General features: G+C 38.8%; 1 protein-coding gene across 1 annotated transcript; it reads left to right on the forward strand.

Annotated features, from left to right (window-relative positions):
• The first annotated feature begins 83 nt into the window (after positions 1-83).
• LOC109702945 (uncharacterized) lies at positions 84-23,653 on the forward strand. The gene is made up of 5 exons (XM_074058288.1): positions 84-215; positions 2,527-2,720; positions 19,046-19,172; positions 19,448-19,540; positions 20,790-23,653. The coding sequence occupies exons 2-5, from the start codon at positions 2,616-2,618 to the stop codon at positions 23,108-23,110; spliced, it is 2,646 nt and encodes an 881-aa protein (XP_073914389.1). The 5' UTR covers positions 84-215; positions 2,527-2,615; the 3' UTR covers positions 23,111-23,653.
• Positions 23,654-25,402: the final 1,749 nt, after the last annotated feature.

The raw sequence follows: 25,402 nt of genomic DNA on the forward strand, positions 1-25,402 counted from the left end.
CTCGGCGCGACGGCGTCGCTTTCGGTTCTGAAGACGTATCGCGTCACGCTGACTGTTGGCTTAACGTGGCTTCCGCGCTCACTCGGAGCACGCGTAGTACAAACAGGCCCAAGCGGAAGCGTTAGACGTCGGACCGGAAGTGGGAGTGGTCCTCGAAGGCGTTTCCGCCTCTGCTTTGAGGAGTATTTCCCTGTTTTAACGGCAAGAGTTCTCTGGTATGATTTTGATTGGTCGCGATTAGGGATCTGTGGAGTCAGTAGTGCGTGTGGGGGATGGCGGAGCTAGCGATGGGTTTGGGGTTCAGTAACGGGGGTGTCTCCTGTCTGTGATGGGGCTCCTGCGTGGGGGGTCAAGGGCGGGGTCGGTGGGTAGTGATCGATGGCGGGCGCCGTCGTGGGGTCGCAGGGTCTGGGTCAGTTTGCGTTCTACTAGGAGCTGAAAGCTCAGCTCACTAATTTCCAGCCTTTAAGGATTCACAGACTTTGGTCTGTAGCGTTTTCTTTATTCAAATCCAAGTGGTTTTCGTTTTTAAATTTTTAGTCTTTTTTTTTTCTTTGACTACTGAATTATTTGAAATACATTTCTATTTCAAATAATGTCTCTGGGTACTGCCTGAGTTGAAAAAATGCTTTACGGCCTATGTCATGGCCACTTTTCATAAATGTCACATCAGTTACGTAAAAATGTTTTCTAATCAATTATATTGATATATAGTGATTAAGCATGTACTTCGCATAGGTATCTCATGTATACTTATAAATTATCTGGTCTCTTTAATTTCAAAGTAAGGGAAATTACATTGGGAAGGTGATTTGTCCATCTGTCCTTCTGTCTGTTTCTGCTTTATGTGTTTGAAACCGTATTACTAGGAACACTTGTGTGTGTGTTTTAATAATAGATATGACTAAATAGCAATTCTAGCTTCCACCATCAATTTATAAATGAACTCATTTTCTCAAATGCCTTCCAGCACTGGATATTGTTACTTTTTTTAAGTATTAAAAATTCTCAGGGAAATTATATTTGGTTGCTATAATGAGTACTGGATTTTGAACTCAGGGCCTTTTGCTTGCTAGACAATCACTCTACCACTTGAGCCATGCCTCTGGTCCTTTTTGCTTTATTACTTTTCAGATAGGGTTTCACATTATTTACCCTGGCAGGCATGGGACTGTGATCCTCCTACCTATACTTCCCATGTAGCTGGGATTACAGATGTGCATCACCACACAAGATTCTTTGAGATAGAATCTTGCTAACTTTTTTTTGGGTAAGGGGGACTGGGCTGGCCTCAAACTTCAATCCTCTTCTGCCTCCCAAGTAGCTGGGATTGTAGACATGAGCTGTCACACCTGGCCTTAGATTTTTTTACACATTAGACATAATCTGTTTTACATAATGAAATTTTTTTATCTTCATCTCAATTTTTATGGCATATGTTAACATAAGTAAATATCAGCTAATCAAAAATAGCATTTTTCTTCTATAGTTTCTGAGTTTCCTCTTAGATGTGATCAGAGTTCTCCTGGCCCATCACAACGTTATACAACAATATACTCCTAAAATATATTTTAATATCTTGAGAGGTTTAAAGAGTGTATATTTTTAAGCATTCAGTCCTGCTGGAATTTGTCCATTGAATAGTGTGTGATGGCCATCCAGATTGTTTTGTTCCAACTGAATGGCCAGTTATCAGCACCATTTATGCCATGGTGTCTGTGCACACTCAGTTAAATAATCTTTTACCACATAATGTAGATCAATATTTTCTGGTATTTTTACTGATTTGTTTTGATTATATTGGTTTTATATTGTTTTAATATTTGACAGTGCATGGTGATTGCTGATTTTTATTGCATGATTTTTATGTGCCAGGGAGCAGAGGCAGAGCATAGCAACCTGGCCTACATAGCAAGTTCAAGGCCAGCTTGAACTCCACAGTGAGACCCTTAAAAAAACAAAAAATAAAAAGATAGGCATTTTCATCATTTTTTGAAACTAAAACTGAATAAACTTTATTTTCTTATAGCTGAAAAGTGGCAGAGCTACAACTCAAGTCTAGTACTGTCGTTACTCCAGATCTCATGTTTTTCCCCATTATTTTACCATCATTAATGCCTATCACAGATTTTGTTGTTGTTGTTGTTAAACTTTATAGTCCCCACAGCACTGTTTCTAGAGTGTGGTCCCTTCATCATAATCTGAGCACTAGTTTGAAGTGCAGATTCTTGGGCCATAATTTAGACCACTCAATCAGAAATTGTGCAGGTGAAACTTTTTCCCCCTTTTTCTTGGCAGTACTGGGGTTTGAACTTAGAACCTCAAACTTGTGAGGCAGGCTCTCTACCTCTTGAGCCACTCCACCTGCCCTTAACTGTGTTTTAACAAGCCCTGCAGATGACTTAAATGTGGATAAATTTGAAAAACACTGCTTTGCAATTTCTAGCTAGGGACCTGTACCTTGAGGTACCTAGAAAGTGTTTAAGTGGTACATGTTGAGTGACTATGTGGACTTGATCTTTCCAGGTTTCTTGGTATCTCTGGGGGGCTCTGGACCAGATCTGCCAGAATCCAGGTCTGCTTGAATTCACAGAGAACCACTAAGCTTTGGGGTCATGAGAGAACAAGACTTGAGACCCAGTGTGACCATGCCAACTAATTGGACCTCATCTCAGAAATCTACAACCTTGGGTACAAAGGATCATGGGAGGTCATGTGAGGTAAGACGAAGGAATCCTTGGGTTGGGAATTCTGTTGGGGGGGTTGGTTTTGATATTCTTGATCTGTTACTAGAGCCTCAGGGATGAGTCAGGCAGATGAGTAACAGGAAGTAGCCAGACTCTTGAAGTTGCTGCTCTGGAAACAAATCTTGATCTTGTCAAGACTCAGCAACACAAGGGTGATGTCTCTATTTCTAGAGGGCAGGTGTGTGTGAGGAGGTGGGCCATAGTCATCACAGAGACCTTTTGGCTGTGGATAAAATTCCTGTTTAGAAATCACTTTCAGGAGGGATTTTGAAGGTATTTCTCCATTTATTCTCAAACACAACTATTTTCTCTATTCTGTTTTTGAAATTTCTGCTTTTCAGATGTTTCTCCATTTTTTATCTTCTGTATTCTGTTCCTGTTCTCTTTTCTGGGAAACTGTCAACTTTGTCTTGTAGCTGTTTTATTGAGCTTCTCATTACTACTGTCAACATTTAATTCAAAGTTTTAATTTTCAAAACCTCAAGTTTGTTTTCTACATACTTATTTTATTAGCATACTGTTTTTATTTCATGGATGTAATATTTCTTACTCCTTTGTGATACTGTAATAGTTTATTAGGAATAATTTAATTTTTTGAAGAGGCAATACATATACTTAGTTTGAATACAGAAAAATACAAAAAGCAGCAAACTGAAAAGTATTGTGGGGAAAGAAACTCAGGGAAAAGATGGGACTGTTGTTCCCATCCTCATTTTTTGAAATTAAAGTTCTACTAGTTCAGTAGAATTTCCCTCCCAGCCCATCACAATGTTGTACAAATACATTCTTCTAAAATATATTTAATATATTTTCTATGTTAATTTGCATATTAATATATTTGGGGATTAAATTTGAGCACCACTTCTGTTTCCTTTGTTCCCACATCTCCTAATATAGATGACCAGTTTTATTAACTTTCCTTGATTGCTTTATTTCATACACAAGTAAAAATAGCTATGATTTTTTTCTTGTGTTTCCACAAAAGTTGGTATACTAGACACACTTTTGCACATTGCTTAAGTGAAATACAAAGTATATTATGAACAATATTGCAGTGGACATTTATATCTTAAAAATGCCTTCCTTTTGGATATAGCGGTTAATCAAATGTAATAACAATCTCAGCTGAATTTTGGTGAACCTCCACTTCTGTTGCTATTGGGTGACAGTTTTATATTTGGGTATCAATAATTTTTATGTAGAAGTTAGGGGAAATGGAGTAAAGCTAAAACTAGGAAAAAGAAGTAGGAGTCACTTGTCTGAGCCAGGACAAGGGCATATTTGCTGACTTTTGTGGTTTGAATAATGTTCTGACTTTTGTCTGTGCTCATACATTATTGCCAAGTGTTTCTTGGTTTTTGTCTTGCACTGTGATGTTCCGAGAGTGAGTTTGTTTGACATGATGCTCTGTAAGATTGTTTTCATGTAACCCTAGTAGAATACCATGGTGCCAGCCAATCCTGCCAGTCCAGCTCCTAGCAACTCTGACGCCTAACTGATAGGACCTGACTGCTCTAGGCTGTCAGCGCTGCTTTTCTCCTCATTTAAAAATAAGTAGTGCACTGGAGGGCATGGCTCAAGAGGTGTTGCGCCCGCCCAGCAAATGAGAGGTGCTGAGTACAAACCCCAATACCACCAAAATAAATTTTAAAATAAAGAAGTGGAAAAAATTGACTCAGAAATAAGAACCAAATAAAACCCACAGCTATAATTTTAGGAACAGATTAAAAGTAACTTAAGATGAAAACCACCTAAAGGGAGGAAGAAGGATGATTCATACTTACAAAAGGAATAATATAAAAAAATTACCAACATTTATGAAACAATGAACAGAATTCATTAAATATACATTCTCCTTTTTATCAACCACTCTCAAAAACACATTGATCAAAGTAGATGAAAAATATAATCACTTGATATAAAATTCTATTCTCTGACCAACAGCATGAAATTAGAAATAAAAAGTAATGTGGTATGGTGACACATTCCTGTGGTCCCAGCTTCTCAGGAGGCAGACATATCTGAAAAACAAACTTTAGCATAAAAGGCTTGGGGCATAGCTTAAGTACTCTGAGTTCAATCTCCAGTACTGGAAAAAAATTAGAAAAATATTACCTGCGAATATTTTCTTTTTTGGGATGGGGTCTTATCATTCAGGATGGCCTCAAACTTCTGGACTCAAGCAGTCGTCCTGCTCCAGCCTCCCTAGTAGATGAAACTACAGACTTGTGCCATTGTATCTGGCTCATGCAAATAAGTTAAAAAATCTGGATGTATTTCAGTATAGAAACACTGAATTTCCTACTAGTTCTTTAATTATCACTTAGTACATTTTCATTTTTTTTTTGTGGGGGTGGGGGTGGGCAGTACTGGGACTTGAACTTGGCTTCAGGCTTGCCAGGCAGGCCCTCTGTTCCTTGAGCCATGCTTTCAGCCCTTTTTGCTCTGGGTATTTTGGAAATAGGATCTCAGTTTCTGGGCTATCCTGGACCATGACTCTTCTGTTTTAGGCTTCCCACTGTAGCTGGGATGACAGGCACACCACCATGACCAGCTTTTTCCATAGCCAGGACTGGTCTGGAGCTGCGATCCTCCTGATTTCAGCCTCCCAAGTAGCTAGGATTACAGGTGTGAGCCATGGATGCCTGGCTTATGTTTTCGTTTTAGCATGTCAAAATTTTTGTTTAAAAATTGTAGTTTTATCAACATTAGGATTGCAGCATTGGAAAGATTTATTTGCTTTGTGGAATGTCATCGAAGGATTTTACATTTAGTATTTCTAAATGTTTCGTAGGCACTTAAAAAGAAATCTGTTTCCAGAACACAGATTTGATGTCTTAATAAAATATCTTAAATAGTTAGAAGGTTTTATAGTATTTTTTCCACTTTATTTAAGGGAGGAGAAAGATACTGAAAATTTCTCACTGGAAATGTACTTCTATCTGCGTTTTTTTCTAATTTCTATTAAAACATCTGGGGTTTAAACTCGGGGCTTTGGGTTCACTGTACACTTGACCCATGCCCCCATCCCTTTTTGCTTTTAGTTATTTTTCAGATAGAGCTTCATATTTTTTGTTTCAGTTTGGCCTGGACCAAGACCATCCTACTAACTGCTGGGATTGCAGGCATGTACCACACACCTGTCTTTTTTGTTGAGATGGGGGTCTTGCTGACTTTTTTGTTTGGGGTGGCTTCTTACCACTATCTTCCCCATCTCTGCCTCCTAAGTAGCTAGGATTACAGGTGTGAGCACTGCACTTGACCCCATTTTTTTTCTTTTGACAGGATTTTGTTATGTTGCCCAGGGTGGCCTTGAATTTATGACTCAAGCAATCTCCTGAGTATCTGGGAGTACAGGTCTACACCATAATTTTTTTATTATTTTGAGGTACTGGGACTTGAACTCAGAGTCTACACCTTGAGCAACTCCACCAGCCCTTTTTTGCGAAGGGTGTTTTCGAGATAGGGTCTTGCAGAACTATTTATCTAAGCTGGGTTCAAACTGTGATCCTCCTGATCTCTGACTCCTGAATAGCTAGGATTACAGGCATGAGCCACTGGTGCCAGCTCACATCATGAATTTTGGTGCTGTGTAATTCGATGCTATGATGTTGTAGTAACAACACTGGAAATTCATTTTGGATGACATCCTTGTCACATTTTATACTTTTCCCTAGAATTCAGCTCTCTCTAATACTAAGGCAGAGCCACGTGCTTCCTTCCTGTTGGCATTTCCATACTTTGCTTATCCTTTTACTGTCAGCTGTCAAGAGTCCTGCGAGTTTCTGCTGCATAGCAGTAGAAAGATTTATGGTGTGTAATGCTTCTGAGGTCGATGCTGCTTTTATGCATATTATCTCTGTTTTTGTTTTGCTCTGTGTCCTGTCCCTTCTCATAATTTGGGAGGTTTATATTCTGTTCTGTTCTTTTATATCACCTGTATAACATTAGCTTCTTGAAATAGTCTTCTATTCCATTTAGACAGTATCATTAAGTTTGTCCCAGGAATAATGATGAAAGTTCTCTACTGCCACTTTAAGAAATTTTTTTTTTGGATGTTACTTTAGGTTTTTGGTTTTTTTAAAATCTGCTTTCCTTTAAGAGTTTTTATTTCCATTTCATGTTGTTTGCTTGGATTTATTCTTTGCCACCCTTTATGTTTTCACAGGGTCTTTTCTTTGTTTTCAGGGACACATTGTCATTTTCTTTTCTTTTAGTTCTTGGGATCAAACTAGGACCTCACATGTGGTAGACAAGTGCTTTACTACTGAGCTACATCTCCAGGCTTTTTTTTTTTTTTTTTTTTGGTAGTGCTAGAGGTAAAACGCAGGTTCTCATACATGCCCTCAGCCCCCTCTTCAATTTACTTAATTCTACCAATTTATGTTTTAAAACTTTGCATAACTAACCAGACATAGTAGTGCACATCTGTAATCCCAGCACTTGGGAGGCTGAGGCAGGAGGATCATATGTTGAAGGACAACCCAGGATACAGAATGAGAAAAAAAAAGTGTTCTTCCTTCCTTCCCTCCCATCCCCTTTTTTTTCCTTTTTTCTCCATTATTTTTTTCTTTGGACTCTTAAGTCCTCATTTTAAGTAATTAATTATTTCAGTGAATTCTCAAATACCTTAAATTCATGGTGGATATCGTTTCTTCTATTCTTCTATGGCAATTTATTTCTGGTATGTTCCATATAATCTCCTCATACTTTCTTTCATTCTCTTTTGCTTATAGTATCATTTTACATTAGTATATGCTTATTGTTATCTTTGAATGAGGAGATTTCTTCCTGAACAAACTGTAAGAAGCTCTTTGGTGAGGTGTCAAAGGTATGCTCCACATTCACCTGACATCTTGATTCCCCAGGAAATTCTTAATGACATAGGGTTTGGGAGCTGGGGATTCAGTGTTTCTAAGGTGTGAATACACAGGTCTCTGATAAAAAGAAAAATTACAGCATGTTTATTTTCAGATATACTGAGAACATTTTCAAAGAAATGAGTGTTCTAAGCCCCATAACCAGAATCCACACATAACAAAGAAAATTGTAGTTTCAAGTGAAGAAATAAAAAAGGCGGCTTCCAAAAATCATAATTTTAGGCATTTAAAACAGCAACTAACTAATCCTTTCGCACTCTACATCCTTCCTGTGTGTTCATTATGAACTCTGGATGCAATGACTGTGCATATAATTTCTGACTTTCTAGCTCCACTTTGTATGTGTTCTGTTACCCAAATCTCACTGTGGTTAGAATTTACATCTATTTTTTTTCTTGTTTTCTTTCTCCAGCCCCCTCCTCATGTCCTTAAATCCATCTGTGGCCCCGGAGTCTACACAGTTACACAAAACTCATAACTAGGAATTATTTCTGAGTCCTTTTCTCACTGACACACTCATCATCATTCATGGCCTTAGTGTCCACTGCCAGGTTCCTTCCGCTCCCGTTAATGCTTCAGCCATTCTTCAGGTAGGTCAGTCATGTCCTCCTGACTCACGTGGTGCCTCTTGTGACTGATCTTCCAGTCTTGCCAATTCTGAGATAGTCTTTATGTTTTGAGAATTTTGAAATTACTATAGATTCCCAGGGAGTTAGCACAACATAATATGGAAAATTCTCCATAAATTCTTCCAGTTTACTGAGGTGTATGATTCTTATTACTCGTTGCTGGATTCAACTTGCTATTTTGTTGAGGATGTTTGCGTCTAAGTTTATGAGATATTGGTCTATAGGGTTTTTTTTTTCTTTTGCTTGTTGTGTGTTTTTTAGTCAGGGTCTCAATAGATAGTCCAGGTTTTCCAAGAACTCAAAATCCTCCTGCCTCAGCCTTCTAAGTGCTTGTGTCACCATGCCCAGTTCCCATTTTCCTATCCCTGTATCACTTCTCTTCCAACTTAAAATTTTCCCTCTGTAATGTAAGCTTAATTCCTGTGTAGAATGTACTTTTTCTTTTGTGCACTCAGTGTGCCCCACATAGCATCTATTTGTCAGCTATTTAATAAACTTTTTTTTTTCAAACTTAAATCCTGTTTATTTTTAAGCTTTTAAGTTGCTAGGAGATTAGAAACATAAATCACTCATTTTTGTGTTGCCAGGATTCATCCTAAATTACTCAAAAACTCTATATCATGTTGTTCAACCAACTGCTAGGACACTATAAGAAAGCATATTTCAGTTAAAAGCCTTGAAATATGGGTAATTGATTGACTGAAGTGTAGAATAGATGACAGAACAGCCACATGGGAGGTGGAAATGGTAGAATTTTCAGTTTCAGGCCAGCCCAGGGGGACAGAAAATAGTGAGAACTTATCTTTAAAACCTAAGAAGGTGTGGTGGTGCATGCTTATAATCCCAGCTATAGGATGCAGAAGTAGGAAGATCATGGTTTGAGGCCTGTCTTTGACAAAAACAAGACCCCATTTGAAAAATAAACTAAAGCAAAAAGGATTGGGAGAGAGAGTTGGCTCATGATAGAACACTTGCCTAGCAAGTACAGGGCCCTGTATTCAAACCCAAGTGCTGGGTTAAAAATGTTAATCTTATCTAAAAGTATTAAAATATACTCTAGTCAATCATTTGCATTCTAAAGTGTTCAGGAAGAAGTGTACGGATGTCTTCATTTTACTTTGAACTGCACAAAAATGTAAGAAAGAATGACGGTGGATAAAAGCATGGGTAGACATTTGGTAAAGCAAAGTAACTGTTCATGACAGATCCTAGATGATGGGTGTATGAGTTTTCATTGTACAGTTTAAAATTTTTTGTGTAACTGATAACTTTCATAATAAAATATTAGGGAAATCATAATGAGTTTTAGTTTTTGCTTTTAAATTTTATTCTATATATTTGAGGTATATAACAAGAATATAAGATACATATGTATAGTATGATGGTACACTGGAACAAATTAATACGTGCATCATCTCACTTAGTTTCATGTTTTACAGTTACAATTTCCTCATTTAGCAGAAATACAATACACTATTACAGTTATGTTATACATTAGGTTTTTTTTCTGTACTGGGCATAGAACCCAGATTCTCATAATGCTTGAGTCACGCCCCCATTAGATATTTAGACTTGTTCATCCTGTGTATTTACTGGTTTGTATCATTTGACCTACTTCTTCCATTTCCTCACTTCCTTCCCAACTATGGTAACCACTGTTTTTTTCCTCTATATATTCCACCTTCTACCTGAATGAGCTCATGCAATATTTTTCTTTCTGCATCTGGCTTATTTCATTTAGTGTAATATCCTCCATACCATTCACATTGTGGAAAATGGTAGGATCTCTGTTTTTAAGACTGACTAATACTCTGTTGTACAGATTGAGCATCCTTAAATTTGGACTTTATAGAGTTTTGGGTTAAGGAGGCTCTACTGCTAAAATTATACTTGCTAAGCCAGGGCTGTACCACATTAGCCTCCATTCCAGCCCTACTCCCATGCATAAGGGAAACTGAGCTATATATGTTAAATATAAACTGTGGCAAATATCCATTGGTGGACACCTGTGTTGCTTTCGTATCTTCGTTATTGTGAATAATACTGCACTGAACATAGGAGTGCAGATATCTTTATGTGGTGGTGAGGTGGTGATTTCTTTTCCTTTGGCTATATACAAGAGGGGTTGCTGGGTCAATACAGTAGTTCTAATTGAGTTTCTTTATATGTGGTGCTAGAAATTGAACCCAGAGCTTTGCACATGGTAGGCAGGTACTCTACCACTGAACTGCATCCCCAGCCCTCTATTTGAATTTCTTAAGGAACTTCCACACTGTTTTCCATAAGGAGTGCACCTGTGTACAAATGTGCACAAAGGTTCTTTTTTCCCCCCATACCCTTGCCAACACTTACTGTCTTATCTTTTTTATAAAATCTTAGCAAGGGTGAGATGGTTTTGACTGACAGTTGCCTGACTAGAAACGTTTAGCATCTTTTCTTTTATATTTGGCCTTTTTTGTGGGACTGGGGTTGAACTCAGGGCTTCATACTTGCAAAGCAGGTGCTCTGCAGCTTGATCCACACCTCCAGTCCATTTTGCTCTGGTTAATTTTTGGTGGGACTGGGATTTGAATTCAGGATCTCACATTTGCTAGGCAGGCACTCTACCACATGAACCACTCCACCAGCCCTTGCTCTGGTTATATTTTGGAAATGGGGGTCTTATGAACTATTTGCATGGGCTATCCTTCAGCTGCTATCCTCCCAACCTCAGCCTTCTAACTAGCTAGGATTATAGGAGTGAGCCATCGGTGCCCTGCTTATATTTGACGATTTGGAGAAATGTCTATTAATGTCTTTATCCAGTTTTTAATCAGGGGATGTGCCTTTTTGCTTTTGAGTTGAATGGGTACTTATAAACTTTGGACATTAACCACTTATATTTGCCTTTATATTTTGTTGCTTGTTTCTTGTGCAGAAGACCTTTTGTTTGTGTAGTACCATTATTTTATTTTTGTTTTTATACCTTGACCTTTTGATGTGAAATAATTACCAAGGCCAATGTCAATGAGCTTTGCACTGTTTTCTTCTAGTTTTATGGTTTCGGGTGTTATTTTTCAGGTCTTTTCTATAACAAAATGACTGAGCCTAGGTAATATATGAAGAAAAGAGGTTTATTTAATTCACAGTTTTAGAGGAGACTGAAAGTCCACATGGCATGGTACTGGCTTTGGTGAGGGCCCTGTTAGCTGTGCTACATCATGACAGGAATATATGTCATAATGAAAGCAAAAGAAAAGGCAGAAACTGAGGAAGGGCCAGTCTTTGTCTTTTATAATAAACCCCCCTTGTGGGAACTAATGTGTCCTCTGGGAACTACAGGTATTCCTTCCAAAGGTGTGAATTGAAGAGACTTTTACTTTTCCCATTTTGTTTTTTTGATGGTTTTGTCAACAGTTGACCATTCATATTTGGATTCATTTCTGTGCTCCCCATTCTGTTCCTCTGGTCTGTGTGACTGTTTTTATGGCAGTGCCGTTCTGTTTTGATTACTGTACCTTTGTAATATAGTTTTAAAAGCAAGAAGTGGGATGCCTCCAACTTTGTTGTTTTTTCCTCAGAATTTGCTTTAGCTATTTGGTGTGTTTTGTAGTTCCATATGAAATTTAGGCTTGTTTTTCTGTTTCTGTGACAATACGATTGACATTTTGATAGGGATTGTATTAAATCTATATTGCTTTTAGGCAGTAATAATTCTTCTGATCCATGAACATGGAAGTTCTTTCCACTTATTTTTGTCCTCTTCAGTTTCTTTCTTTCTTTCTTCTTTTGTTTTGGCAGTACTGGGGAGTTGAATTCAAGGCCTCGAGCTGAATAGGCAGAACACTCTGCCAGCCCTTTTTGTGTTAATTTTTGAGATACGATCTTGCTTTATGCCTGGTCTAGCATGGAAAACAATCCTGCTATTTGTGCTTTCCCACATATCTGGGATTACAGGCATGTGCCACCATGCCCAGCCATTCACAAGACCAGGTGGGGTCTTGTGAACTTTTTGCAGGGCTAGCTGGAACCTCAGTATTCCCTATTTCTGACTCCTGAATAGCTGGGATTACAGGCTTGAGCCACCATACTCAGCCCTTTAGTTTCTTTCATCAATGTTTTATAGATTTTAGGACACAAATCTTACCTCCTTGCTTAAGGTTATTCCTAAGTATTGTGTATGTTACCATGAAATTCTTTTCATGATTTCTTTTAGGTCATTGTTTGTTTACAGAAATGCTATGGATTTTTTTTTGAGACAGAAGCTCATTATGTAGTTCAAACTGGCCTTAAGCTCATGATCCTCTTGCCTCAGCCTCCTGAGTGCTGGGATTACAGGTGTGCACCACCACACCTGGTTCCTCCATGGATTTTTGTATACTGTATATCCTGCAACTTTATTAATATAGATATGAGGGTATTTTTGGTAGTCTTTGGGGTTTTCCATATATTAGCTTATGTCATCTGCAAATAGAAATAATTTTACTTTTTTCCTTTCCCATTTGAATACTATTTATTTCCATTTCTTGTCTAATTGCTCTTGATAGTACTTCCAGTACTATATTGAATAGAGCAGTAAGAGTGGGCATCCTTCCCTTATACCAGATCTTAGAGGAAAAGCATTCAGTTTCTTCCTATTGATTATGTTAGCTGTGCGTTTTTGTTTTTTAATAAATGGCCTTTGTTATGTCAAAGAACTTTCCTTCTATATATAAACTCTTAAAGAGTTTTTAGATGTTGGAGCTGGATGTGATTTACATGCATATTATCCCAGCACTCAGGAGGATCTCAATTTCATTATGTAGCCTGGGCTGTATAGTGATATCCTCTCTTGAAAAAGGAAGAAAGGAAAGGAAGTAGGAAGGGAGATTGAAATGCTTTTTCTGTGTCAATTGATGTGATCCTGTGGTTTTTTTCTCTGTTAATGTAATGTTTTGCATTGATTGATTTGCTGTTAAACTAGCCTTGCATACCACATGTAAATCTCACTTGATAGCATTATGTAATTTTTAATGTGTGTTCAATTTGACCTTTCAGTATTTTATTGAGGAGTTTTGTATCATGTTCATCAGAGCCATTGCCTGTAGGTCTTTTTCCTGTGGTATCTTTGTCTGGCTTAGGTATAAAGGTGATGCTGGTCTTATAAAATGTTGGGAAATATTTCTTCCAGCTCTGTATTTTGGAAGAGTTTAAGAAGTATTGTTATTCTCTGAAAGCTAGGTGGAATTCAATTATAATGTCATCTAGTCTTGGGCTTTTCTTTTTTGGGGGTAGGGGGAGTGAGTACTGGGGTTTGAGCTCAGGTCCTTATGCTTGCTAGGTAAGCACTGTACCACTTGAGCCACTTCACCAGCTTGGGCTTTTCTTTGAAGGGATACTTTTTTTGCTTATACAGTTTCTATGTTATTGGTCTGTTCAGGCTTGCTACTTTTTTTTTTTGCTGCACTGGGATTTGAACTCAGCTTCATGCTTGCTAGGCAAGTGCTCTTACAGATTGAACCATTCTGGCAGCCCATTTTTTGTGATGGAGTTTTTTGAAATAGGGTCTCTTGAACTATTTGCCCAGGGCTAGCTTTGAACTATAGTTCTCCTGATTTCTGCCTCCTGAGTAGCTAGGATTATAGGCATGAGCCACCAATACCCAGCTCAGACTTGCTACTTCTGATTCAGCCTTGGAAGGTTGTATTTTTGTAGCAATTTGTCCATTATTATCCATGTTGTCAAATTTGATGGCATTTAATTATTCATACTAGTCCCTTAAGAGCCTTTTTATTTCTTAGATGTCTGTTATAATGTCTCTACTTTCGTTTCTGATTATATATATTTGAGTCTTTTCTCTCTCCCTTTTTTAGTGTAGCTAAGGTTTTAACAGTTTCATTTATCTTTTGTATGATTATTCTTTCTGTGTTTGATTTAATTTTTGCTCTGATCTTTACTATTTCTCTCCTTGTGGTAACTTTGGGTTTAGTTAGATCTTTTCCCAATTTCTTAAGGCACAATGTTAGGCTCTTTATTTAGGATCTTTCTTTTTTAGTGTAAGCATTTATAGCTATAAACTTTATGTTTATAGCTGAATCCCAGAGGATTTGGTATGTCATGTTTCCATTGTTGTTTGTCTCTAGATTTTTTAAATTTTTGGTTGTTCCAGAAGGTGTTGTTTAATTTCCACATATTTGTGAATTTTCCTCAAATTCCTCCTGTTACTGATTTCTAGTTGCATACCATTGTGGTCAAAAACAGTACTTGGTATGATTTCGGTCTTACCTTTATTAAGACTTGTTCTGTGACCTACCTTATAGATAATATTCTATATATAATTGAAAAGAACGTGTATTCTGCTGTGTTGGATAGAAAGTTTTGTGTATCTTTCGGGCCCATTTTTTCTGAAGTTCAATTCTAGTGTATTCTTGTTTTCTGCCTAGTGATTTTTCCATTATTGAAAATGTGGCATTAAAGTCATAACTACTGTTACAGTGTTACAATCTGTTTCTCTCATCATGTCCATTTACCTTTGCTTTATCTATTTTGGTGCTCTGATGTTGGGTGCATATATATGTACACTTTTATGTCCTCTTGATGCATCAAGTCCTTTTTAAAATACTGACTTCTTTGTCTCTTGAAAGTGTTTTTAACTTGAAATCTATACTAATATAAGTATTGCTTTCTTTTGTTTACCATTTGCATAGGATATTCTTTCATCTCTTCATTTTTAGCTGATGCGTGTCTTTAAGGGCAAAGTTGGTCTCTTATAGGCAGTGTTCAGTTGGATCTTTTAAAAATTTCATTTAGCTCCTTGGTCTCTTTTGATTGGAATTTAGTCTGTTTATATTAAAAGTAATTACTGATAAAGACTATTACCATTTTGTTGTTTTCTAGTTTTCTTTTTTTGGGGGAAGCACTGGGTATTGAACTCAGGGCCTTGTGCTTGCCAGTGTTCTACCACTTGAGCCAGACCCCAGTCCGTTTGCTTTCAGTTTCTTTTTCAGATAAGGTCTTATGCTAGTGCCCAGGTTAGCCTCAAACCATTGTTCTCTTGTCTCTGCCTCTTGAGTAGCTAGAATTAGAGGCATGCACCACCACATCTGGCCCTTGTTTAAAGATCTTTTGCTCCTTTTTACAACTTTTGTTGTTGATCTTTGTGTTTGGTGAGTTTCTATAGTATAAGTTTTGATTCCTTACTTTCTGTTGTTTGTATATCTGCTATGACTTTTTGCTTTGTGGTTATCATGAAGTTTGGATACAACTCCCCATTATTTAATTATTTTATAGTGCTAAGGATCAAAATGAGTCCTTGTACATGCTAGACAAACACTCTGCAGAAAGTCTATATTTATAATAGACTATCTTACAATGATAACTTCAGTAACATACAAAAACTCTAGACTTTTACCTGTCTTTCCACAATTTAATATTTTTGGTATCTTAATTTACATTATTTTATAATATATATTTCTTAATAATGTACTGCAGTTGTATCATTTAGCTTCACATTCCTACAATGAAATGCCCAAAGCAATTAATTTTATAATGATAAAAGGGTAATTATTTAGCACAATTTTGGAAGTTGAAAATCCAAACAACAAAGTATACAGGCTTGTTGTGGACTATCCCTTTACTGCATCACCTCATGGCAGAGATGGTAATGGCAGGAGCATGTATCCGAACAAATGGTCACATCATAGGAAGGACTAAAAGAAAAAGGGTGGTGTCCCACAATCTCTTTTAAGGACATGTCCCCTATAACCCAAGGACCTATCAAAAGGCCTTAAAGGTTCCACCACCTCCCAATAGTTGTCACCTAGGAACCAAGCTGTTAACGTATGGCCCTTTAGGGCACTCAAATTATACCTAAGCCATAGCAGTAATGATCGGACTGAAGGCATGGCTCAAGTGGTAGAGCACCTGCTTTGCAAGTGTGAAGCCCTGAGTTCAAAACCCAGTTCCACCAAAAAAAAACCAAACTAGTAGTAATGATCATCTTTTACTTTTAATTTTCATACTACAGATACATATCACTTACACAGCACTGTAACAGTATTAGAATACTTGACTGTGTGTTTACGTTTACTGGTGAATTGTATATTTTCCTATTGGTAATTAGTATCCTTTCTTTCCACTTCAAGAACTCCCTGCAGTATTTCTTGTAGGGCGTCTAGTGCTGATGAGTTTTTCAACTTTTGCTTGTATGGAAAGACTTCATTTTCCCCTCATTTCTTAAGAACATCTTTCCTGGGTATAGAATTTATGGCTTTTTCTTCAGCCATTTTGAATGTATCATCCTATTCTCTCCTAACCTACAAGGTTTCTACTGAGAAATTCTCTGATCATCTAATGGGGATTCCCATATTTGTAATTAATGCTTTTCACTTTCTGCTTTCAAAATTTTCTCTTTGCCTTTGACTTCACATGTGCTTCAAAGAGGACCTCTTTTGAGTTGCGTCTGTTTGGAAACTTGGGAGCTTCATGAATCTGGATGTCCTTGTCTATTCCAAGACTTGGGGAAATTTTAGCAACAATTTCATCAAATAAACATACTGTCTCTATGTTTTGTCTCTTTCTGCCACTCAGGTAATATGAATATTTGCTTGCTTTATGGTGTCCCATAAGTTCTATAGGCAGTCTTCACTCTTGTTCGTTCTCTTTTCTTTTCCCCTCTCTGGATAATTTCAAAAGACTTTATCCTCAGGTTCAAAAATTCTTCTTGTGATCTACTCTGGTTTTGAAGCTTTCCATTGTGTTTTTAATTTCATTTATTGAATTATTCAGGTATGAATTTTCTGTTTGTTTCCTTTTTATGATATCTATGTCTTTATTGAATTTCTCATTCAGATCATAAATGGTTTTCTTCATTTTATTGCATATTCTATCTGTATTCTCTCATATCTTACTGTTCCTTCAGATAATTATATTTAATTCCTTTTCAGGCAATTTTCACTTTCTGAGTTCAGATAATATATAATTTTTCGATAGTGTCTTTTTTCTTGCCTTTTCATTTTTCTCATGTCCCTGTGTTGATGTCTGCATATCTGATACAAAGATTACCTCTTCTACACTTTACAGAGTGGCTCTTTTAGGGAGTGACTTTTGCCTACAGATGAGTCTTAGTGTTTTGGTTGATAAAGGTATGGCAGCTCTGGTTCAAATAGATGCAGTAGTATAGGCTCTGATCAACATCGCGATGTCTTTGGGTGCCTCAGTGACCTAGGCTGTTGGAGTTTGTTTCAGTGGTGACAGCAGCATAGGTTGTTAGGATCCTCAGTAACAAGGGCTTTGGGGATCTTCCTTTCTCATTATCCTCATAGTGATGAATCTTAGCTGAGATGTTCTATCTGCATCAGGTCCAACATAGTCCACAAGCATCTAAAACAGCACTGGGTTCCATGACGTATGTCCCCAAGGTATGTACCTGGGCTCAGGGGCTCTTGGGCTCAGGATACCTGAGTTTGGAGGTATAGGTTCACTTTCAAGGCAGAGTTGGATGCAGTTTGCTCATGAAGCTGGGGCCTGAAACTGTGAGGCACCTCCAGCAGTATGGGCCCAGGGTTGGGGTTATGGCTATGACTGTGACCTTAGAGCAAGCCACAGCACTGGCCCTACCCAAGGGTTGGACTTGAGGAGCAGGGTACAGTTGCAATTTAGGAACTAGAGCTAATAGTGCACAGACAACTTGGGCCCCCAGGGATGATCCATTGCATAGTGGTGACTGGACCCTGGGGTGGTGGGCCAAGTGCAACTGCAGCAAGCACTGGAATGGTAGGGTACAATGCTTGGGCCTTGTAGAAGCAGAGTGATGACTGCACTCTTTGGTCATAGTTGTGTCTCACCAGCTCAGACTCATCCAATTCCAGAGAAGCAGGGAAGGACAGTATCTCAGCCTAGCCGATGCTGCTTCCCTGGGACATGGGATACCATGTCAGCTTAGCTTGGATGCATCCCTGTGTACTTGCCAAGGAACCAATTTCTTGGGAAGTGATGTCCCGCTTCAGCTCAGGCACAAGAAGTATGACTGTTCTTGGTGGCCAAAAAACTGTTTCCCTTGGAAGGCAGCTTGGGTATTACTTCAGCTCAGGCCTTTGAGGGGGGAGGGCACAACAACAGCTGGAATGATGCCATGATAGTTTGGTCCTACAGGGTGAGAGGTAGTAGTAACTTGTTTCAGGGATGGTGGGCCACCAGGCAGATGTAGTAGTTTAGTGGCAGCTAGGCCTAAGAGATGGAAGGGTGCTGTGGCTGCTCATACTTGGAGCGACATGGTGTAGTACAGTGTCCACGTGGACCATAGAGAGCAGGTCACAGTGTCAGCTCCTTTTTGGGGGTGAGTGTAACTGTGTAGACTCTCATCAACCCTGTTAGCCACATTTAGCAGCTATGGCAACATCCCCAATAGTGAGGACTATAGGTTTGAGGGTGCAGATGGTTACTGGGGTCCTCTTGCTTACCTTCTCCCCACATATCACTTTGAGTTCTGAGCTGAATGCTACTATGGGCTGGGCAGAGGTGAGGCATTGCCTTTGATCTTTATGTGGCCATCATGCGTTTTTGTGCTCTGTAGGGTTCCTGTTACTAGGATGTACTCCAGGACTCTTCTTTAGTTATTGTCTTCAAAATATAGTTGTTTTGACTATCTTTGCTGGTGGGATGAGTGCTATGGTTTCTATTCATCCATCTTGCTGGCCTCACACTCCAGGGGTGAGCTTTAAAAAGAGGAGTTAAGTTAAAAACAGCAAGTCCCATGTTCCATATTCCTATATATGGTTTTTCTATCTCCCAAAGCTAACAATTCACATTAAACAGAAATTTGTCCGTATAGGAATCAGTGTCATTCAGGGATGTGACTATAGATTTCAGCAGAGAGGAATGGCAGCACCTGGACCCTGCTCAGAGAAACCTCTACCGGGATGTGATGCAAGAGACCTACAGCCACCTACTCTCAGTAGGTAAGTACTGTCTCCTTGGTATCTAAAAAGAGGCCTGGCTGAGTGTTTCCATTCTCAAGTGGATGACTGCTGTGAGGCACCTTCAGTATGTGATGGTTTTGTCCTTGCTTTGTTCAGGATTCTTTATCTCCTTTGGGTACTCTTAGTAATGCTTAGTTCATGGAGATATGGGGTACCTTTCTAAAGAACAAACCCTCATTGAGCAATAAGATGTTATTGACTGGGTCCTGCAACATGACTAGCTGGACCCATCCTTTATTATTTCCCATGAACAGGGTACCAAGTTCCCAAGCCAGATGTTTTCATGCCAGAACAAGAAAAGGAGCCATGGGCATTGCAGGGTGAGAGCCTACGTCAGAGCTGTCCAGGTGAGTGAGTAAGATCTTGGCAGATGGGAGACAAGGGAATCTCAGCAAAGCAAGAGAACATTTCTCATCTGTCTGGAGAAAGCCTGCCATCTTTGAAATGCTGTTAAGATGATTCTTCTGGAAGGTTCTAAATTTTCTGTACTGTTTGATTACCCTTAACATTGACCACTCAGATAATGAAATACCTTCTACCTAGATGATCTTTGTAATATCTGTCTTCTTCCTTGGAGTTGTAGATTTAAGATCATATGCTAATCTGTTTCATTAAATATCATTCTGTCTTGATTTTGTTCTTTTGCTCTTTTTTCTACCTTTCCTTTATGTTTATGTTCCTAGTATGTTTCTTTATACATCCTGGGCACTTACAGCTCTTCTTTCTTTCAAAATTACTATGTGACACAAACATCTTCTACTCCTTTCTTCCTCACTTTGAGATGCCTTAGAACATTATCTCTAACCCAGCTGACTGCCTGTTTTCTCCGTGGGCACTTCATGAGATTTTTCACTTCTGAATTTCCCATGCCTTTCATTCAACTGATAACTCTGGGGTCATTGTCACTTAAACTTTGGGAGTGCCTATGTACTGTGTTTGACATTATTAATCACCCTTCCTTAAGCTTCCTTCTAATGCTGTTGGAGTGATTCTACCTCGACTAGAGGGTCTCTGCCTGGTTGATTTTTTTTGTTGTTGTTGTTGTTGCTTTATTTCTGATAAGGTTTGAGTTTAATCATAACCCTTAATTTAAGTCTGATCATCATGAGTCTCAATAAGTGTTCCCTTCTATTTTTTGATTCATTCATGTTTCTGTCTTTTCCCCATATCCTTCTCCCTTCCTTCCTTAGGTCAATGTTTTATATGTTGGAAACATTTTCAAATTCATGCATGTTATCAAATTTAAAGTAAATTTGGGATGTGTGTCATTTGTTATATGTCATTTTGCCCTGTATATGTTGTTCTTTGCCTTACTTTTTTCACATCTACCCCTAGTGTAATATGTGTACCTAGTTATTTCCACTAACAATTGTAAACCTACATGTTTCCTCTCACCACCCTTTTCACCCTTACCCTTTTCTGTGTTCAACCTAAATGAGCCATTTTCACCCTGCCCTCTTAGCCTCTGCTATCACTTTTTTCTCCTTTGAGAAGGGGAGGTTGGGTTTCAGATCTTAGCAAAGAACTCTGAAAAAGCTTCTTTCCACATTGAACAAGAAGATTTTACAAGTGATGTTTTCTTGTATCTCATTTTAGAGTTGCGACATATTGGTTACCAGAAAGAGATCTACCAGCACACAGAAAATAAACCATTAAGTAACATTGCTTTCATCAAGAACAGCTTGAGTACAAGGAGTCATTATGAGTATAAAGACATTAGAAAAATAATTCCTGTGTACCCAAAGATTATTCCTCCTCCCCAAAGATCCCACCAATGTGATTCATTTGGGAATGGCTTGAAATACAATTTAGACTTACAAAGTCATATTAGGAATAATGCATCAGAGAGCATTAAAAAGATTGCTGAATGTGGTAAAATTTCTTCCTACAGTCTAACAGGAGAGAAATTGTGGGATCATAATCAACGTGGAAAATTCCTCAGCCATAAACAAGTACCTTATCAATATCAGAAAATTCATACTGGGGAGAAATCCTATGACTTTGCTGAATTTGGAAAGATCTTCACTCAGAAGTCACAGGTCAAGGTACATCTGAACATTCATACAGGAGAAAAGCTCTATGTATGTGTTGAATGTGGGAAGGCTTTTGTACAGAAGCTAGAATTCATTACACATCAAAAAACTCACACTAGAGAGAAGCCCTATAAATGCAACGATTGTGGAAAGTCCTTTTTCCAAGTATCTTCTCTTTTTAGACATCAGCGAATTCACACTGGAGAAAAACTCTATGAATGCAGTGAATGTGGTAAAGGTTTCTCCTATAACTCTGATCTCAGTATACATCAGAAAATTCATACGGGAGAGAGACACCATGAATGCAGTGACTGTGGCAAAGCATTCACACAAAAGTCCACACTCAAGATGCACCAGAAAATTCATACGGGTGAGAGATCCTACGTATGTATTGAATGTGGACAGGCCTTCATCCAGAAGACACACTTGGTAGCACACCGAAGAATTCACACTGGAGAAAAGCCATACAAATGCAATAACTGTGGGAAATCCTTTATTTCCAAATCTCAACTCCAGGTACATCAACGAATTCATACAAGAGTGAGGCCCTATGTATGTACTGAATATGGGAAGGTATTCAGTAATGCTTCCAACCTCAGTACACACAAGAAAGTTCAGATTAGAGAGAAATCTTCCATATGTACTGAATGTGGGAAGGCCTTTACCTACAGGTCAGAGTTAATTATACATCAGAGAATTCACACTGGAGAGAAACCTTATGAGTGCAGTGACTGTGGAAAAGCCTTCACTCAGAAGTCAGCACTCACAGTGCACCAGAGGATCCATACAGGAGAAAAATCATATGTGTGTGTAAAGTGTGGGCTAGCCTTCATCCAAAAGGCACACTTGATTGCACATCAAATAATTCATACTGGAGAGAAACCTTATAAATGTGCTCACTGTGGAAAATTTTTTACCTCCAAGTCACAACTCCATGTGCATAAACGAATTCACACAGGAGAAAAGCCCTATATTTGCAATAAATGTGGGAAGGCATTTACCAACAGATCAAATCTCATCACACATCAGAAAACTCATACAGGAGAAAAATCCTATATATGCTCTAAATGTGGAAAGGCCTTCACTCAGAGGTCAGACTTGATTACACATCAGAGAATTCATACTGGAGAGAAACCTTACAAATGCAGTATCTGTGGGAAAGCCTTCACCCAGAAGTCACACCTCAATATACACCAGAAAATTCATACTGGAGAGAGACAGTATGAATGTCATGAATGTGGGAAAGCCTTCAACCAGAAATCAATACTCATTGTACATCAGAAAATTCATACAGGAGAAAAACCCTATGTATGCACTGACTGTGGAAGAGCCTTCATCCGAAAGTCAAATTTCATTACACATCAAAGAATTCATACTGGAGAGAAACCTTACGAATGCAGTGATTGTGGGAAATCCTTTACCTCCAAGTCTCAGCTCCTAGTACATCAGCCAATTCACACAGGTGAGAAACCCTATGTGTGTGCAGAGTGTGGAAAGGCTTTCAGTGGCAGGTCAAACCTCAGTAAACACCAAAAGACTCATACTGGAGAGAAACCTTACATCTGTTCTGAGTGTGGGAAGACCTTCAGACAAAAGTCAGAGTTGATAACACATCATAGAATTCACACTGGGGAGAAGCCTTATGAATGCAGGGATTGTGGGAAATCTTTCACGAAGAAATCACAGCTCCAAGTGCATCAGCGAATTCATACAGGAGAGAAGCCTTATGTGTGTGCTGAGTGTGGGAAGGCCTTCACTGACAGATCAAATTTGAATAAGCACCAAACAACACACACTGGAGACAAACCCTATAAGTGTGCAGTCTGTGGGAAAGGCTTTGTTCAGAAATCAGTGCTCAGTGTGCATCAGAGCATTCACACTTAAAAGCAACAGTGTGAGGAAATACTGAGGACATGTCTCATTGTGAATTATTGAATCCACACAACAGCACAATATGTATAGTCTTGTAAGTAGAAATGCCCACATCAGAATGTCACACATTACTGTTCAGAAGAGGATCTCTGAAAAGACACAAGTGGGGTGGGGACTTTTTACATTGTCATCAGCATCAATAACCCCTGGGGGCATACATGCTGAGAAGAAACTGAGTCAATTTGATGCATTAGAAGAAGGCTTTTTGTGAAAAATACGATGGAATGCTGTTACTAAATTCATCATAGGAAAGGTTAAGTCATGTTAATGAGAACCCTGTTGGTGTAATAGATACAGTACCAGCAAACTGAATGGTAGAACTACATTATATGAGCAATAGTTCCTCATTATGTAATTTATTTGTTGCAGAATACATTGTCTATTGTGTGTTTGCACTCTTCAGTGGAATCTAACACATTTGTGCATATCCAATCTCATTGAGTACTATCAAGAAAGAGATACCACAATAAAAGATGTTCCCAATGTATACTTACACATACAGTGTATGTGAAATCCCCATTTGTCATCTGCTAATGATGTGGCTTGTAACCCACTTCATTAGCACTAACAGTGTCTTTACGCCTCAAGTCATCAGCACATTGTCTTCTGATCCCCAGTATACTGTCTCTTGAGCTCCCATTGCCTTCAAGAAAGTTTCTTGAAGTAAGAATTTTCACGTCATCTGTGTCAATTTAAATCTCGCTTTGGGCTAGGTGCTGTGGTTCATTTCTGTAAACCCAGTACTTAGGAAGCCGAGATTGGGAGGATCATGGAGACCAGTCTAGGGAAAAAGTTAGTGAGACCCTCATCTCAACCAGTAACGTGCCAACATGTCATCCCAGCTACATGGCAGGAATTTCAGGCCTGCCCATGCAAAAATGAGAGACGCTATTAGAAAAAATACAAAGGGCGTGGGGGTTAGGAGTGTCGCTCAAGTGGTATAGACCCTAACCCTTGAGTTCAAACTTCAATATCACCAAAAAAAATCATCCTGTGTTACAGTTCTTCACATTCATTTTGCCTTCTTAATGATTTTCATAAAATCAGTATCACTAAAACAAAGAATATATGTTCAGTCTGCTCTGTGTCCATCTTTACAACATGCTCTCCACAAGGATCTTCTCTCCCATGTGTCTCAAAACACATTAGTTCCTTCCTCAGGGACTTTGCATTTTCAGTACCTCTGCAAAGAGCCCAGCTTGTCATTGTATCTATGGAACTTGCTCCTTATGTATTTTCTCCGACATTTCCTCACCCCTTCTCTGCCTCTCCTTGCTTAGCTTGTTTAAAATGCCAGCTCCTTTCCCTTTTTCTTTCATTCTCCATAGCATTGACTGTCATGATGCCTTGTGTATTTTACTTATTTGTCCATGGATCACAAATTAGAATGTTTTTCTCTGTTTTGTTCATCACTGTGAGGCTCGATCCATGCCTCTCGTACTTCAGGAGTGTCGTAAGTGCACACTGAAGTGTCAGTTCTTATACTATGTGTTCTCTCCCATCACTTCTATATTGCAGGATATGAACCTCCAATAGCAAGAGCCAACATGTCTGAAACACACCAGGCTTTTTCAGTTCCAGTCTTTACTTTTTCACTTTCCGGCCTTAAAATGACCCTTACTAACCCTTTTGGAAAAGGGGGAACTGGTATAGGAAATTCCATGTGGATGATTCTAGGATTCTCTGCTGTGATTCTGAAATCCCAAAGTATCAGCCCCAAAGTGATTGAAGAAAAGCCCACAAACTACTTTGCACATCTCTATCCCACCAAAGCTGCATGTGGACAGGGTCCTATCCACTAGAACTACAGACCTGTTTATCCTTCCTTGACAGGTGTGCCTGAAGTCAGTAGAATGGAAGGGCCAAGAGCAGCTGACTGGAGCTTCCTTGAAAGTTAGCTTACCAACCCAGCATAGGTGGTGATGCTCAGAGATGGTATTGCATGTTCCAGTTGAATGTCAGGTTCTGGGATGCCCAACAGGAGCAGCAGAACGATTGTGTCTTGGCAATGCTGGGAATGGGAACGAGATGGATTGTGCAGAGATGGTCTTTGTGACATGAAGAAGTGAGGCTGTAGGCCAAGGGACAACTTGGCTGAGTGGGCAGGGATGGAGATTTCCCTTTAACCCTCTAGCCCCTAATTGGGCCATGCTTAGTGACATATTCCATTATCCTAGCTTAAGTCCCTATCTACTGGTCCATGTTGAGCTGTCCTTCCCCAGTCTTCACAGTATCTGATGATCT

The sequence above is a fragment of the Castor canadensis genome, chromosome 16, assembly GCF_047511655.1.
Source record: "Castor canadensis chromosome 16, mCasCan1.hap1v2, whole genome shotgun sequence".
Taxonomy (NCBI): domain Eukaryota; kingdom Metazoa; phylum Chordata; class Mammalia; order Rodentia; family Castoridae; genus Castor; species Castor canadensis.